Source organism: Gopherus evgoodei, chromosome 3 (assembly GCF_007399415.2).
Source record: "Gopherus evgoodei ecotype Sinaloan lineage chromosome 3, rGopEvg1_v1.p, whole genome shotgun sequence".
NCBI lineage: Eukaryota > Metazoa > Chordata > Testudines > Testudinidae > Gopherus > Gopherus evgoodei.
Window position 1 is genome coordinate 136,334,905 of NC_044324.1, and position 14,561 is coordinate 136,349,465.

At 42.1% G+C, this 14,561-nt stretch overlaps 1 protein-coding gene across 1 annotated transcript in view; it reads right to left on the minus strand.

Moving 5' to 3' along the window:
• The window catches only part of PDE10A (phosphodiesterase 10A), a 307,793-nt gene extending 300,624 nt beyond the window's left edge, over window positions 1–7,169 (minus strand). Inside the window, exon 1 of the mRNA XM_030556722.1 lies at window positions 6,804–7,169. Coding sequence (XP_030412582.1) covers window positions 6,804–6,867 — 64 coding nt within the window. The 5' untranslated portion in view covers window positions 6,868–7,169. The remainder of the gene's footprint in view (window positions 1–6,803) is intronic.
• Between the last annotated feature and the right edge of the window lie 7,392 nt (window positions 7,170–14,561).

The following is a 14,561-nucleotide window of genomic DNA, read 5'->3' on the forward strand; positions in this document are numbered from 1 at the left end:
AGAAAAACAAACCATAGAATTATGCCATTTTGTTACATTTAAATGACTACTGTGACGATGAATAGCTACATTAAAAAGAAATCTTCCAGAATCAAAACTTGGTTTCCTTGCTTTGTTTGAATTAGATAGTAAAAACCTGGCATTGGATAGAATCAGTCAGCAGAGCTGAGGCTTGATTCTGTTTAAATTCCACATGCAACCACACAAATCTGTGCAGAGTGCCAGTCAGATCTCACGAGTTAAGCAGAGTCAGGCTATGTAAGCATCTGAACAGAAGAAGGAACACCCAGATGTTGCAGGAAGCGATGTTGTGATTCAGTCTGTGTTAGAATTAAACCAGAACACTAGCACAGATGAGGTATAAAACATTGGCCTTAACCACTGGTGGTCACTAAAGATCCTGGAGGCATGGTCCAAAAATTTCCCTTGCAGTTTCAACTAAATACAGTAGCCTTTACTTCCGGCTCTGAAATGTTGCTATACAGTCTCAAAACTGCCTTATTCCCCTCCAGAAGTTGCTGCATTTCAGTGGTACATGAAGCAATCCCTGGCTTAGTTTGTAAAATGCACAAGGATGGTAGGTGCTATATAAGATAATTATTGTACACTGGTGCACAAATCAAGTTTCCTGCACAACTAGTTATTGCATTTGTACAAGATACACTTGAACATGTGCCTACATATCTAAATATAAGACTGAGCACTGATTGTGGTAACTTTACAAAAAAAAAAGTTCATGGCCCTTTCTGCAGTTTTTAAATACACTAATACGACAGAAAATTGTTTGGTGTATAATGCATCCATCTGAGACTTTCCAGTGCAGTGTGATGTTTATTTACTGCTAAGGAGATGCTCACTGCAGCTAAAGGACATCAACTTTTCTAAAGTTAAAATCAATGCAAAGTAAAAACAAAACTGAGAAGACCCTTCTTAGAAATTTGAACGTATTTTCCTTTTCCACCATTTTTTTTCATTTACCAACTGTAGATTTTTCTGAATTTCTAATGAAGATTGAAATGAATATGGACTTCTGCAATTCTGAATACCAATGTTTCTGAAAGCATTGGTAATATCAGCACGGATTTAATACCGGAGTTTGATATAGTTATTTACAATTCAAACAGCCAGCAGAGGGAGTAGAAAAGACCAAAATATACTGAGTCAAAGAAAATAAACGCAGTTAAGTTTAAACAACAACAATAAAAAAAACATCGTATGCAGTGCTGCAGCTGCATTGGTCCCAGGATATCAGAGAGACAAGGAGGGCGAAGTAATATCTTTTACTGGACCAACTTCTGTTGGTGAGAGAGACAAGCTTTTGTGCTTACACAGAGCTCTTCTTCAGGTCTGGGAGAGGTACTCAAGTATCACAGCTAAATACAAGGTGGAACAGACTGTTTAGCATAAGTAGCTAACACATATTTCAGGGACCATTTGAGGTGAAGTGCCAACACTTCTCCAGTCATATGGGGTGGGGGAAATGCTGGGGGTGGGGTAAGTGGGTTATAAATTATTGTAATAAGCCATAAAGCCAGTGTCTCTATTCAATCCATGAGTTTTAGTATCAAAAAGTTATGAATTTAAGCTCCCAGGTTTGTCATTTGAAGGTGTTGTGCAGCTCTCCTTTGAGGATAAGGACCGAGAGGTCGAATATAGAGGGATAGTTTTATGGAAAGTATTCACCTACAGGTGATAATGGGTTGTTTTTTGGTTTTGTTTTATTGTCGTTTAACATTTCCTGTGTGAGCTGGAGAACGTAGTGATAAAAATCATTAACATCTTAAAAGTACAAAAGGTGTAAATTCTGTGCTAAGGAAAACATGCCATTTTTTTAAAATAATAACTAGAAAATGAACAGAGACTATTCTTTAAACAGTGCTATTCATTTAAATCTCATTGACCAAACTATTATTCAGCTGAAACCCTATATAATTTTGGATATATTCAAGCCCGACACTAAGTTGTGCTATGTTTTTAAATTATGAACATACATTCAGAGAATGTCTGATGGGTATGTTTATAAAGCTAAAAGTAAATTAAAACAAATTTCAAAAAATGAACTGGAAGCTGCTATGTACACTGTATTGGTATTAGAATAACGAATGAGAACAATTTTAAAGCTGAATACGAGGAAGTTTTGGTCTGTACAACAAATAAAAAAGTTGGTAAGAACAAATACTGAGTTTTATCAGAGATAAATGACTCAGTGGCTTGGGTGTGAAAGTTATATAAACACATACATATATACCCATCCTAACACTCTAATTTCCACCAGATCAGATTAAATGACAGTGGCTCAAATACCTGATACCACTACCAAAGGCAGGAAGGCAATCAGTGTGCGTGTCGGGAGACTTCATTACAGTCATAAAGCTTTAATCCAACAAAACAACTGTCCTACTCTGAAAAGTGGCCAGGTAAAAGTGGCATCTCACTCAAATGGTGTGATCCCAGTGTCCATTTGTTTGCTTCTCCCACAAAGATTCTTGTGCTTTCACACTGCCCCTTCCACAAGGCATGTGCTCCCTAACTGATCTGTGAGATCACTACCTCCCCAATTTAAGACTTAATTCTGCCGCAATGCCTAAAAGAAATCAGTCAACCAATGATGCTAAGGAACAGCTCATTTATTTATTAAATAAATCACAAGATTTAGAGCCATGAAGTTGTTCAATAGCTAACCTATGTAACTTCATGAGCTTTTTATCACTACCCTGCTCTTCACTGCTCCCATTCCCTTCTACTCCCTGATATACACAATCTTTTTCGAAAGAAACAAGTGAAAGCTCTTCACAGCAAGGCCGGGGCCCGGTGTTCCTACATGTTTGCACAATGCCTAGAACAACAGAACAATCCTGATACAGCCTTTCAGTGATATCCCAAATCACAAAAAAATTGTTTATATTACTTCAGTGAAATTTCTACTCCTTAAACAATGCAGAATCAGCACACTTATGAGAGTGAGAGCCAAAGCCTATGCTGACTACTGCATCATCAACTACATTTTAAAGGAAGATTCAATTGCAAAACCTACTTCTGCTCATAGTTACACATCTGAATAACTGCTGAAGACAAACATTTGTCCTACAGAATCTTGATAACAAGTGATGATACATAAGCCAGAGACAAAACAGCTTGATCCCAGGTTGAGTTTCCCATTAGCCAGGCTATCAGAGGCATTCAAGATACTATTTTAGCTAAAATCTCATCTTTCCCCAGCCTTCCACATCCCAATACATCCATCCTTCTCAGATGATTACTGCATAGTGATGCTTTAAGTTTGTCACATTTAAATGCATGACAAACTTATGGCATCATAACAAAGCATTATTGAGACATGAGGTTGCAAACATGAGGCCCAAAATATCAGTGTCACAATATATTGTTTCTACCAGCACAGGTCTCCAGTCTGCAAATACTTATGCATACTAGTAATTTTCTGCATGCGTGTAGTCCGGTACGACACACACATGGAAAGTTATATGTGTGTTTGCAGAAATGGCCTCTTGGAAATTCAGACCATTCCACACACAAAAACAACAAACTTACAATATCACAGCTACTGTGGAATTTCCACTGGAGGATGGACCCAAAATCCAGTCTTATGGATTTATTATATTGAATGTTTCCCAAAGTTTACTATTTTATATCCCAAATTATCTTAAATACATAGTTTTAAAACTTTGAAAAACACAATATAATGATAAAAGACATTTACCTGACCCACTGCAGGCCAGTGCAATGCTCTAGTTGTGACAAAACCAGTATGTGGCATGTTTGGTCATCACAGCAGAGCAAGAACCAGCCAGATGTGGCATGAACTGAGACTGCAGGACCTGAAATAAAAAATAATCAGCTTTTAGCTAATATTTTGAATGCCACTATTAGCCTGGTTAGCGTGTTCATGTGGGAGGAGAACAGTGAGGGAATAAATCCCTAGCAACTTCATCTGCATCACAATGCTGAGAACTTCAATTAGGTCACCTCAATGTTTCTTTTCTGAGAAACCCATCCCAATTCCCATAACCTTTCCTTATGTAAACTGCCTTTAGTCATTATATTGTGCAGTTTTTCAAAGATTTTATTTACACCCACACAGTGTTTGGGATAGAAAATAATAAACTTTGAGATATGCATAGTATAATACATCAGAGTCATTATCTTCATTACCCTACACTACCTCACCGTCTTCATAAAAGTAATATCCTTCTTATGGTACTGTAACCAGTACCGCACGTGGCATTCCAAACGTGGACTGACAAGTGCATTTTCCAAAAGATATAGTTCTGCCTTTTGCAATAGCCCCGCTAAAGCTGTCTAGACTCTAGTATTTTGTTTGACTTTTTCCCTTTATTTATTTATTAAGAGCTTCTCTGTGAACTGGACTCATGTTTTCAAAATATTTTACATAATAATCCTGCAAATCTTTTTTCTGATGATGTGTGCCAGAGAACTGCCCAACTGGCAGAAATTCTCTGGTTTAGTCTCTTGTTCTCAGACTATTTATTTTAAAAATCTGACTTGTGCTGTAAGTATGAGTAGCCTTCTACCATCTTTCTCAAAGTGGTAACAGGAATCAAGACAGCAAGAAACCTCATGGGTTTGGCTTTTTTTTCTTTTCCAATTTCTACTTCTATAAGCACTTCTGGAATTAGCTATACATTTTCGTAGTGTGATAACACTGTGCATGTGAACATGCATAAACAGCTATATATACACATTTGATTGTATGGCAGGGTGACATATTAATCAACATGGAAAGAAGTGCCGAGGCACATGTAAGGGAGTCCTTTCCCACACGGATCAGATCACAGAAACAATAAACATTCACTATGCTAATTACACTAAAATCAGTGATGAGTTATCAAGCAACGTGGCCCGATTTTAGCTGGCATCCCTGAAATTTTTTACATACATAAATATAGACATTTTGGAAACAAATAGCTTTTACATGCACCCAAAAAAGTCACCTAATCAAACTGAACCTGTGACATCAAAAATAACTATGATTCAACAATTTTGAAAAAAATAATGCAGTAACTGGGTGTCAAAACCAGCCCCAAAGGGTTTTCACACTAGTACAGTTACAATACCATTGGGGTGGTGGGGGTTGATGCAACTTAAGTTCAGTGGAGAAAGTTCAATACAGTTTCACAAATACTTGCACTTGGGTGAAATGAACTTCTCCTAAGACAGAACCAGAGACGCTGGAACAATTTGTATAGTGGGGGCGCTAACAGCGACTGAACCACACTGTAAACCACTTCAAGTCATGGGGTGCCGCAGCAGCCCCAGGTCCAGCGCCTCGGCACAGAAAGGCCCGATCCAGGCGCCTGGTCAGAGAATGGCTAGTTCATGCGGCCCACTACATAGAACAGGGAGAGGTCCCAGAAAACAGCCCCGTTTGTCCGCCCTTCCGTCTGTGTCTGCAAACCTTTCCCTCTGTGTGCAACGGCCCCGCGTCCAGAGCTTCCAGGGCGCGACTCCCACCGCCTTTCCCAGCCGGGAAGGGTGGCGGGGCGACGCGAACGCGAAGCGCAGCACGGCCGCGGCGGGGGTGGGGGGCAGGCCGGGGGTCGCTCGCAGGGAGGCTGGCACACGGGCGCGGAGGGAGAGCCTGGCGCTGGGTTATGAATGGAGCGGTCCTGCAATGCGAAGTCTCGCTCCCTTCACCACCTCGCGGATTTGGCAGCTCGGCGCTGGCCAGCGGCTCCCCCCCTCGCGCCCTGTGCTCCATTCCCCGGCACCCGCCCTCCTCTCAAAGCTGTCCCCTGTCCACGCTACCCCTAATCGCCCCCCACCCCGGCCGCCGGCCCTCCAAGCCACCCCCCCACCTTGTCCCTTCCATGGAGCACCGAGGAACCCCCGCTCTCCCGCCGCGATCGGACAACCGACGAGCCTGCCCCGGGCCCCGACTGAGCAGAGCAGGGAGGAGGACGTTGGATGTATGGGTCTCACTGCCACCTCTTGGCACTCTTGTAACTGGGCCCACCGACACCTGCTGGGGGGGGGTGATCGCTCGCTTGGGGGTGGAAGCTATTAGATGTAAGAAAGTCCCTTGTGACTGTCCAGCCCCATTGATTCCAGCCTCCCGCCACTCGAGCACCTCCTCACCCCAGCGGTATCCCGCAGCACGTGTTTCTGCCGTGGCTGTTGTTATCCCGGCGGCACTGAAAGCTACCGCCAGGAAGAGAGGGCATTGGATGCTGAAGAGCGAGCAAACACACCCATCTCCTTGTGTCAGAGCTGCCCGGCGCGTGGGGGTTTTGTTCGTCTTCTTCCAAACATCCATCCCAACCTTCCTCGTCCCGCTTCCATATTCTCTGCTCCTGCTTTCCCGCCCCACACCTTGAGAGAGCAGGAGCTTGCTGATTTTACGACTTAGGCAAGTTCTGAGCCCAGAAAAGGTGAAAGTCTCCGATCCTCCCCCATGGTACCCATAGTATGAATGGCCAAACAAGCATGCAGCAAGCCAAACACTGATTTCTCTACCCACCCCCAGCGAGCACTACAACTGATTCCGAAATAATGCTCGAGAGAGAAATTCCGAACACATCAGAGCCTCCCCCAAAATAAAACTCAATCCACCCACCACCCCCTTCCGCCATGCACGCCCTCCTCCATGCAGCTTTACGCACCCCGCTCTGTGCATCCACAGCCACCCCATCCTCCCCACGCGGAGAATAAAAGGCCTCCCCCTTCGCGAAGCTCGCCCCAACCCCCCGTCCGTGCACCCAGCCCTCCCTTCATCCTCCCCCCGCAGGCAAGCAGCCAGCCCCTGCCCTAAGTGCTCGGCCACCTACTTGTGCCCAGGAAACAGTCTGTAAACCTCCTAAAGCAGCTTGTAGAAGAAGATCCATCTTCCATGTCTGGCCTTAGCAGCAGGGGAGACGAGAAGGAGAGGAAGGAGCCTCTATGCCGCTGCCTAGGGGTCCTGCTCCTGCCGGGGCCGTCTCCTCGGATCCCGTCGCCGCGGGCGGCTGCTGCAGCAGCACCCAGGAAATTGTAGGACCACAGGCGAGAGGCAGCTGGGGCGAGGAGGAGGCGCGGCTGGTGCTGCCGGGGTCCGGCGGCTGGAGAAGGGAGCAGCAAGCCCTGGATGGAGGAAGAGAAGAACAGCCTGCTCCTGCTGCTGCTCCTGCTGCTGAGATGGACGATCAAGGGAGTTGCTGCTGCTGCTTCTCCTCCTCCAACATCTCCTCCTCCTGCCGCCGCCGCTGCCGCCTCTCCTCCTCCCCCCCTTCCTTGGAGACTTGCGAGCGCAGAGGCAGCAGAGGGGGGGAGGAGAGGAGGAGGCGGCGGCGGCAAGGAGCGAAGGGAAGAGGGAGCAGGGGCGGGGAAGGGGGGGACTGGAGGAGCCCAGAGAGCAGCGGCGGCTCTGGGGACGATGCTCGAGGAGGAGGAGGCGGCGGTCCCAGCGGCGCGGCGGCGGCAGCTGCTTGGGAGCAGGGCAGAGAGGGAGCTGCAGGCAGCCGAGCCGCTTCCCAGAGGAGGAGCCCCGGCGCTGCCTCCGTTGCTCTGACCAGAGGAGTGGACAGTGCCGGAGCCGGGCTTTCCCCCGGCTGCAGCCAGCGGGGTCGGGGGCGGGCTGAGAGCAGCCTCTCGGGGTTGGACATCGGCCGGCCGGCCCGCCCGCCCCTCGGCGGCACTGGGAGGCAGGACGCTTGCCGGAGACACGGAGCGGCGGGGAGGGGAGAGGAGAGGCGCTGCGGGCAAGGCGCTCTCCCTACCCCCCAGCAGATCCCCCAGGAAACAGCTTCGCCCCCTGCCACTGGCGTCACATCTGCACCCCCCTCTTTAGGTCGGAGGGGCCACGGCGCTGCTGCTGGTCGCGAAGTGGCTCCGCTCCGGGTCCCCCCCTTAGTGTCCCCTCGCCGGCACGCGCTCGCCTCGCGATTCAAACCAGCTGGAGCGTCTTCCCCGCCATACAAACATTTCCGTGTGTGTGTCTGCAGGGGAGGCGGGGAGCATCGCCGCCGCCGCCAGACCCCGCCCACTGGCGGAGCTAGCGCTTCCTCGGCTGCCTCCGCGCCTCTCCCTGACAGCCGCCCGCACGGCAGCCACAGCAAACGCTCTAGCTACGGGGCGGGGGACGCTCGGGCTTTGGGTTTTTTTTTCTTTCTTAACCGGTCCCATGCCCGAGCTGGTTCCAGCCTCAGCGATCAAAGAGGCTGATGCGAGCAGCCGCAATGAGAATGTGCTAGAGGACTGCTGGGAGCATAGCCCAGTCTTAGCTAAGCACCACCTACCCCTTCTCTCAATTTATATATATCGAGAGAGAGAGGGACTTAACGATGTGCGTAACACCTCTCCTCCGCCATTTACTATTTTGTCTGACGCTCCAAGTTTCTCTTACGCTCGTGCAGCCCGAAAAATAGTTCGCACGTTTAAATTCCCTCATAAAACTCCCTGTTCCCAGCCCCACGAAGAACTAAATCCTGATCTCCCCGGGGGAGTGGTGCAAACCTGAAGTAAATGCATTAAATTCGCTAGAGTTACTCCAGATTTACATGGAGCGTAACTGACACCAGACTCTGGGGAAAGATATGCATGGAGGAGTGGCACGTTAAAGTTTGCGGTTGAATTTAGGGCATATACACACACTCAGACTGGTAAAATGAATTATAAGATTGCACAGCTTTCTTAAAACAAACAGAAACAACACAGCCACCACAAAAAGAAACCCAACCTCTGCTTGAAATTATGCATCATTAATCGGAAACCCCAGGGTAAACTCCATGGTGGCTTTCCAGGCTCTCTCATTTAGCAGTGCATGGACCTGTCAACACCGCACAGTTTAGGACCCACAAAGAAATGACAGGTAGCAAAGCGGGGTGTTTGGAAAATAAACCTCAGTTGGTCAGCGTGTCAGACAAAACAATACCTAATAATGGGAAGCTGTGGTGGGAAGCAATGCCCCAAGCACATCCTCCAGAGAGGTTTGACACGGGGCGGGTCGAGGAGCTCCCCAATAAGGCTACACAAGCCGGCTTTCGTTCTCACTTTAAATCCTTTTTCAGCACCACGTAGAAAAGAAAACGATATGGGAGTTTTAAATATGCCCTTCACCCTCAAAAGGGAGGGGGGCGTCATTGCAGTTACAATAAGATGTGACCAAGCATAAACAGTACCACGCGCAGAGTTACAACAGGATGTAAGAACAGCTCCATGTAGTAGTAACGTCCATCCCACATTTTAATAGCCTAATAATACCCCTCCCCCTCCGTGGAAAAAAATTTTTTCTCTCTCTCTCTAAAGTGCATGGTTAAAAACAAACTACAAAGTCGAGGTGTTTGATATTTTCTTAAGTAGAAATCAACTGCGTGCGTGTCTGCCTTTGGTTAAGGTAGCCCTCTTATTTGAACATCCTCTTCTAGAGGGATGCTGTCATTTTTGTTTCTAAATCGTAGTGAAAATTCATTAGCTAACGGAAATCAATCTGATCGGGAATTATACCACCATTAGAAAGTCCCCGTCAAAGAAAATATAGCCACCGACTTGCTTATTAAAGAGTTACGTTTACATTATGATGGCAATTTTTTCAGGGAGAAAAAACTAGTCCTCGCTTGTCTGGGAAACGATTTTTTTCCCAGACATCCAGCCGTGTAAAATCCACGAACAAGCTAGTTTACTGTTCCTTTCTTATTCTGACAGTTGAGTCCCCGGTGCTGAGGGCATTTCCTTGCATCTGCAGTTGTTCTGGGGGGCGATTTGCAGCAGCCTCCAGAGAAACAGTCCGATCCTATATTTGGTTAAAAGGTATCAGCTAAGAAATTTAGTATTAATAATAGTAGCATCTAAAGTGCTGTTTTCCAAACCTTTAGCTCTTCCTCCAAAATAGAAAAAAAAAAGTCCTAGTGTATCAAATTCAGAACACAAAATATTTTTCCTTGGGGAGCACACACTTTTGTTATACTACCCCAAACTTAAATGAGAGCTTCAAGAGTCTAACAGAAGCATTTAATGTAAACTTCCCTCCTTTACTAGATTCAGGCTCATCTTCAGTTATTATTTACTCCCTTTCCCTATTTGCCAATTTTAGCATATAGAGCAAGCTACAGACAGTTCTCTCTTCTTTTTCAAAACTGGTAAGAAAGGTCTTGTTTAAAAAACCCTCATTCTAGCAATGTTGTTAAGTTCTTTTAGAGCTACTATTGGAAGAACAAACCAAACTCTTTAATTAAAGATTATTCAAATTTACATTCCTACCTTCCTGCATAAAATAAACAACCATAAACTGAGTTAACAAAGGTCAAGGTCTAATTTGAACTCACAAAAGCAAAGGAATTATTCTTTACTTACCCTTTTGTGCTCAGATATTGGAATAGGTGTGGTATTTCTGTGGACAAATTTCCTTTGTTTTGATTTTTCGATAATGTAAAATAAGGGGAATCTGTTTATTTATATGTATATAGACCTATGGAGGCTCTTTCAGAGACCTGTTGAGTTTTGCACATTATTCTTATATTTAACACAGTATACTATAAAATCAGATCAACATTAGTATGTGCATAATGAATCAGAATTACAGAACATGTTTCTCTATTTTGCATGCTCTTTTTGAATTGGTACCATAACACTCTCTCATTTGTATATTATGGATTTATAACACTAATCCAGAAAAAGCATGAATTCAAAGTATTTGTATGACTATTAGCACTTATCTGTATTACATGTATATAGTATTATAAATACATAATCTATTGCATATCTATCATACGTACATATTGATAACTTATGTGTTACATGCATACTTTATATATGTGACTGCACATATTAAAAAGCTCTTGGTCTACATAATACAATAACTCATTTGCAAATATTCATTTTAAAATATATTTTTTGTCAGACAAAAAAAACTGCTGTAACTAGTAATATTCTATTTTCTTTTAGGTCCACCTTTATCTCTAGATGGACCAAAACATTTAATTGCCAGGTTTCATTCCTGAGTTAATTGTTATGGCTAATTTATTTATAAACCCCCTGAACACAGGGGTTTATATTAAGAATCCTGACAATGTTCACAAGTGCAACTGAGAAAGAGAACTACATATAATCTTTCTATTTTAACTCAAAATATTTATCCTTCTTCCCAAAGTAGCTACTTATTTTTCCCACTCACAAATACTAACATTAAAGTAAGATTTTGTCTTTCATTGTAATACGTAAAAATAATTGTATTACTTCAGGTACAGTTTTAAAAAGGCTAGGATGACTACTATTTCAGTTTGAAGATCAAAGCCCTAATGTATCATCACCATTAATCCTGAAAATTATCAAATGAGATGATATTTCTCTCAAGATCATACAGCCTTCCTAGTGAAATGCTTTTGTCAGTTATATGAATGCTTTGTAGCTACGGAAAACAATCCACACAGTTTGCAAAAGTACAAGATGTCAAAACAGATTATAGAACTAATTTTAAAAACCAACAGAAACAGAAGTGGGAAGGTTTTGGTAAAGTTGATTTCATACATATATAACCTATTTTTACCTAAAAATGCTGAACTGAAATACAGAAAAACAAAACTAGTCGATTTGCTTTCATGACTCATACTTTCCATTTCATACTGTTTGTCTTTTTGTCAAAATAGCTTAACAACTGTAATTTCACATATCTATTGAAGTTGGACAGAAAGTAAATACTTTTGTTTGCTTGCATGTGAATATGTTATTTCTTGTGAATGCAATCAGGATTCCTAGAGATTTATAAAAGAATACAATTCCTTTACAAAAGATTTAGTTTACAGAAAGAAGAGATTAGTGAATGGTGTTTTAATGTTGCAACCTATTTTTAAATGCAAATATTTTGCTGACATAAATTTGTAAGCTCTTCAGGGCAAGGACCTTGTCTTTATCTCTGTCTGTAAACCGCCTAGTACAACCACATACATTAATGAGCAGTCAACTGCTAGGCAAATATCTGTAGTTACTGTTACAAAATATTTAATAAAATATCTTACATAGAAAAAAAGACTGTTAAATTAGAGTAAAAAAACTGTCAACAAGGAAAATCACCAACAAAAATTAAAGATACCACTCCATCCAAAATTCAGCTTTACTGTGTTTAGGTATTGCAGTCAGTATGAGATTAAATTAAATTAGTTACTGAATCTCTACAATTTCAGTGCATGTTTTCAGAAACCCTGCTAGACTCTGAAAATCTGTTAAGTCCCTGTATTGTTGCTTATCCAAAACTATAGCTGATTGAACAGTATTAATCAAACCAAAACATTGCCATAGTTAGGCTTTTTATATTGTTATACATACACACCCCACAAATCATTCATACTCCATTGAGCATGTATTCTGTATTTGTAAGAAATCACCAAATACTCCAGACAAATAGGTTCTGGCCAAGAGTTATTTATAAACTGTTCACTTCATTAACTATTTGTTATTCATGGATGATTGGTCCCATAATATTGTTTCTGCTTCCTGACTACATGACTGCATTATTAGAACAAATATAAAATTTAATTTTCATTATTCTCTAAGATATACATTTGAGACTTTTCTTGATTTGAGAACATTTTCATGAATGCCTGGTGATTATCTGAATATTATGAATAAACAGGAATAAAATCAACAGAAATTCATATTTGTTTATTCACAAATCTGTTTGTGAATTCATTTTTTCATTATTTGACCAGCTCTATTCAAAACCCAGTATAATACAACTTCTAGTGTCACTGTGGAATGATAGGGCTGTTACAACACTAGTGCACAATCCTACATGCTTTGTATCTCATAGAAACTCCCATTGACTTCAACACCACTTTTGGGTGTGAAAAGAATGCAGAATCAGGCCTTAATCTAAGAAATCAAACAAACTTTTCTTGTGCAAAAATAAATAAAAGTTAAAATGATCCTCTCCACACACCTGATTCAGATGTGTGGGTCACTCAGAGCAAATGATGCCAATGCAATATGGTCAAAATATATTCTAGATGGTATTTGCGTTTGCAATTACAAATGTTGATTCTCATCCTGTAAGAGCTCCCTATACAGAACTCCCATCAAAGTCATCAGGAGTTCTGTATTCAGTGCACTTACATCATTAGACATGTTATGAAAAGCAGTTCAAGTGTCTATCTAGCAGCTACTTTACAACAACGTTTTGGTTTTGGTTTTGTTTGTTTTTTTAAAAAACAATTAGAGTTAACCAACAAACTCCCAAAACTTGCCTAATTCGCCCTGAAACTGTGACCTTTCAGAAAAGACAGCAAAGTAAGGCTGTCTGATGTGTCCCCCCCATTCTCTGTTCTTCTGCCCACTCTAGGAAAACCTGGTCTACTCCCTTGAAAGAATAAGGAAAAATAGCCAGAGAAAGGGGAATGCAAATTTAGCAAAATCTAAGGGTGAAGTCATCCAGGATTCAAGATTCAGCAGATGAGAGAGATGATTTCTGCATGGGTTAGAGAGGAGCCACAGCTGTGAAATGTAACCTGCCGGAAAAGTGGAGCTGTAACCAGAAAGGGGAAGGAGAGTGAGGGGGCGCAGGGAGGAGGAAGAGGCAAAATGATAAAGACAGATAAGACTTTGTCCTAGCACTGAGTAAATACCATCTTTAAAAAAATCCCTTATGTTAAAATCCTTTGTAATTCAATAAAAATGACAGCCTTTTTATAGTTTCTGCTAAATTATCTTACAGAATGTAATAATTATATCTCAGCCACCAAATTCCATAGAATGATTAAAAACACTATATAAAGGACATTATTCTTTATTAAATGCTATATTTTTTAATAATCTATATAGAATACTTTTGGTTTAACCCCTATTACATTCTATAGTACACTCTCATGAGGGATTACTCAAAGATTTATAAATAAAAAGCATGAATTCACTACAAGGGTATACATCAGTCATTTTATTTGATTTCCATATTCAGTCAAGCTCATTCTTGTTCCCAAGATCATTGACTAAAAGAGGAAGTGTTCCGAATACTTACACAAATATGTATTTACACAACTACTCATGCTGCTGGCCATTTTGAAGGCTCTTTATGAGTCTGGGAGTCATCTAATCCAAGAGCGGAAACAATATGGTTTGATTTATGTGACCAGAATGACTCACAAGGTGCAAATAAGGAAGTACAAATACCCAAAGCAACACTTGCGGCAAATAATTTGTGCGCATCCCATAGTTTGCAATATATTCACATAAAAACTGTTCATTGAATAATTCAAAATAATGAACACATTCTTAAAAATCACAGATCACTGGCAAATAGAAAACAGGGGCTAAAGTAAAGGAATATATTGCTCATTATGAGTAGGTCCCCCAGTTCTGCTCATCTCACTCTGCAATATGGCAGCTGACAGAATATGTAGCCAAAGCTACCAATAGATACAAAATATTTAAAACTTTCACAGGAGTCTGTTCAGTAGCAGTTATTCTTTAATGTTAATGATATATTCATTTTCACAGATATTTGTTATAGTTGGTTGTAAAATATGTCCCCCCTCTCCTTACAGAACATTTTAATTTGGGAGCGGAGGACTGAAAAAACAAAAAGCATTCAGTTTTTGTTTTTGGTTTTTTTTAAAGCAGACAAT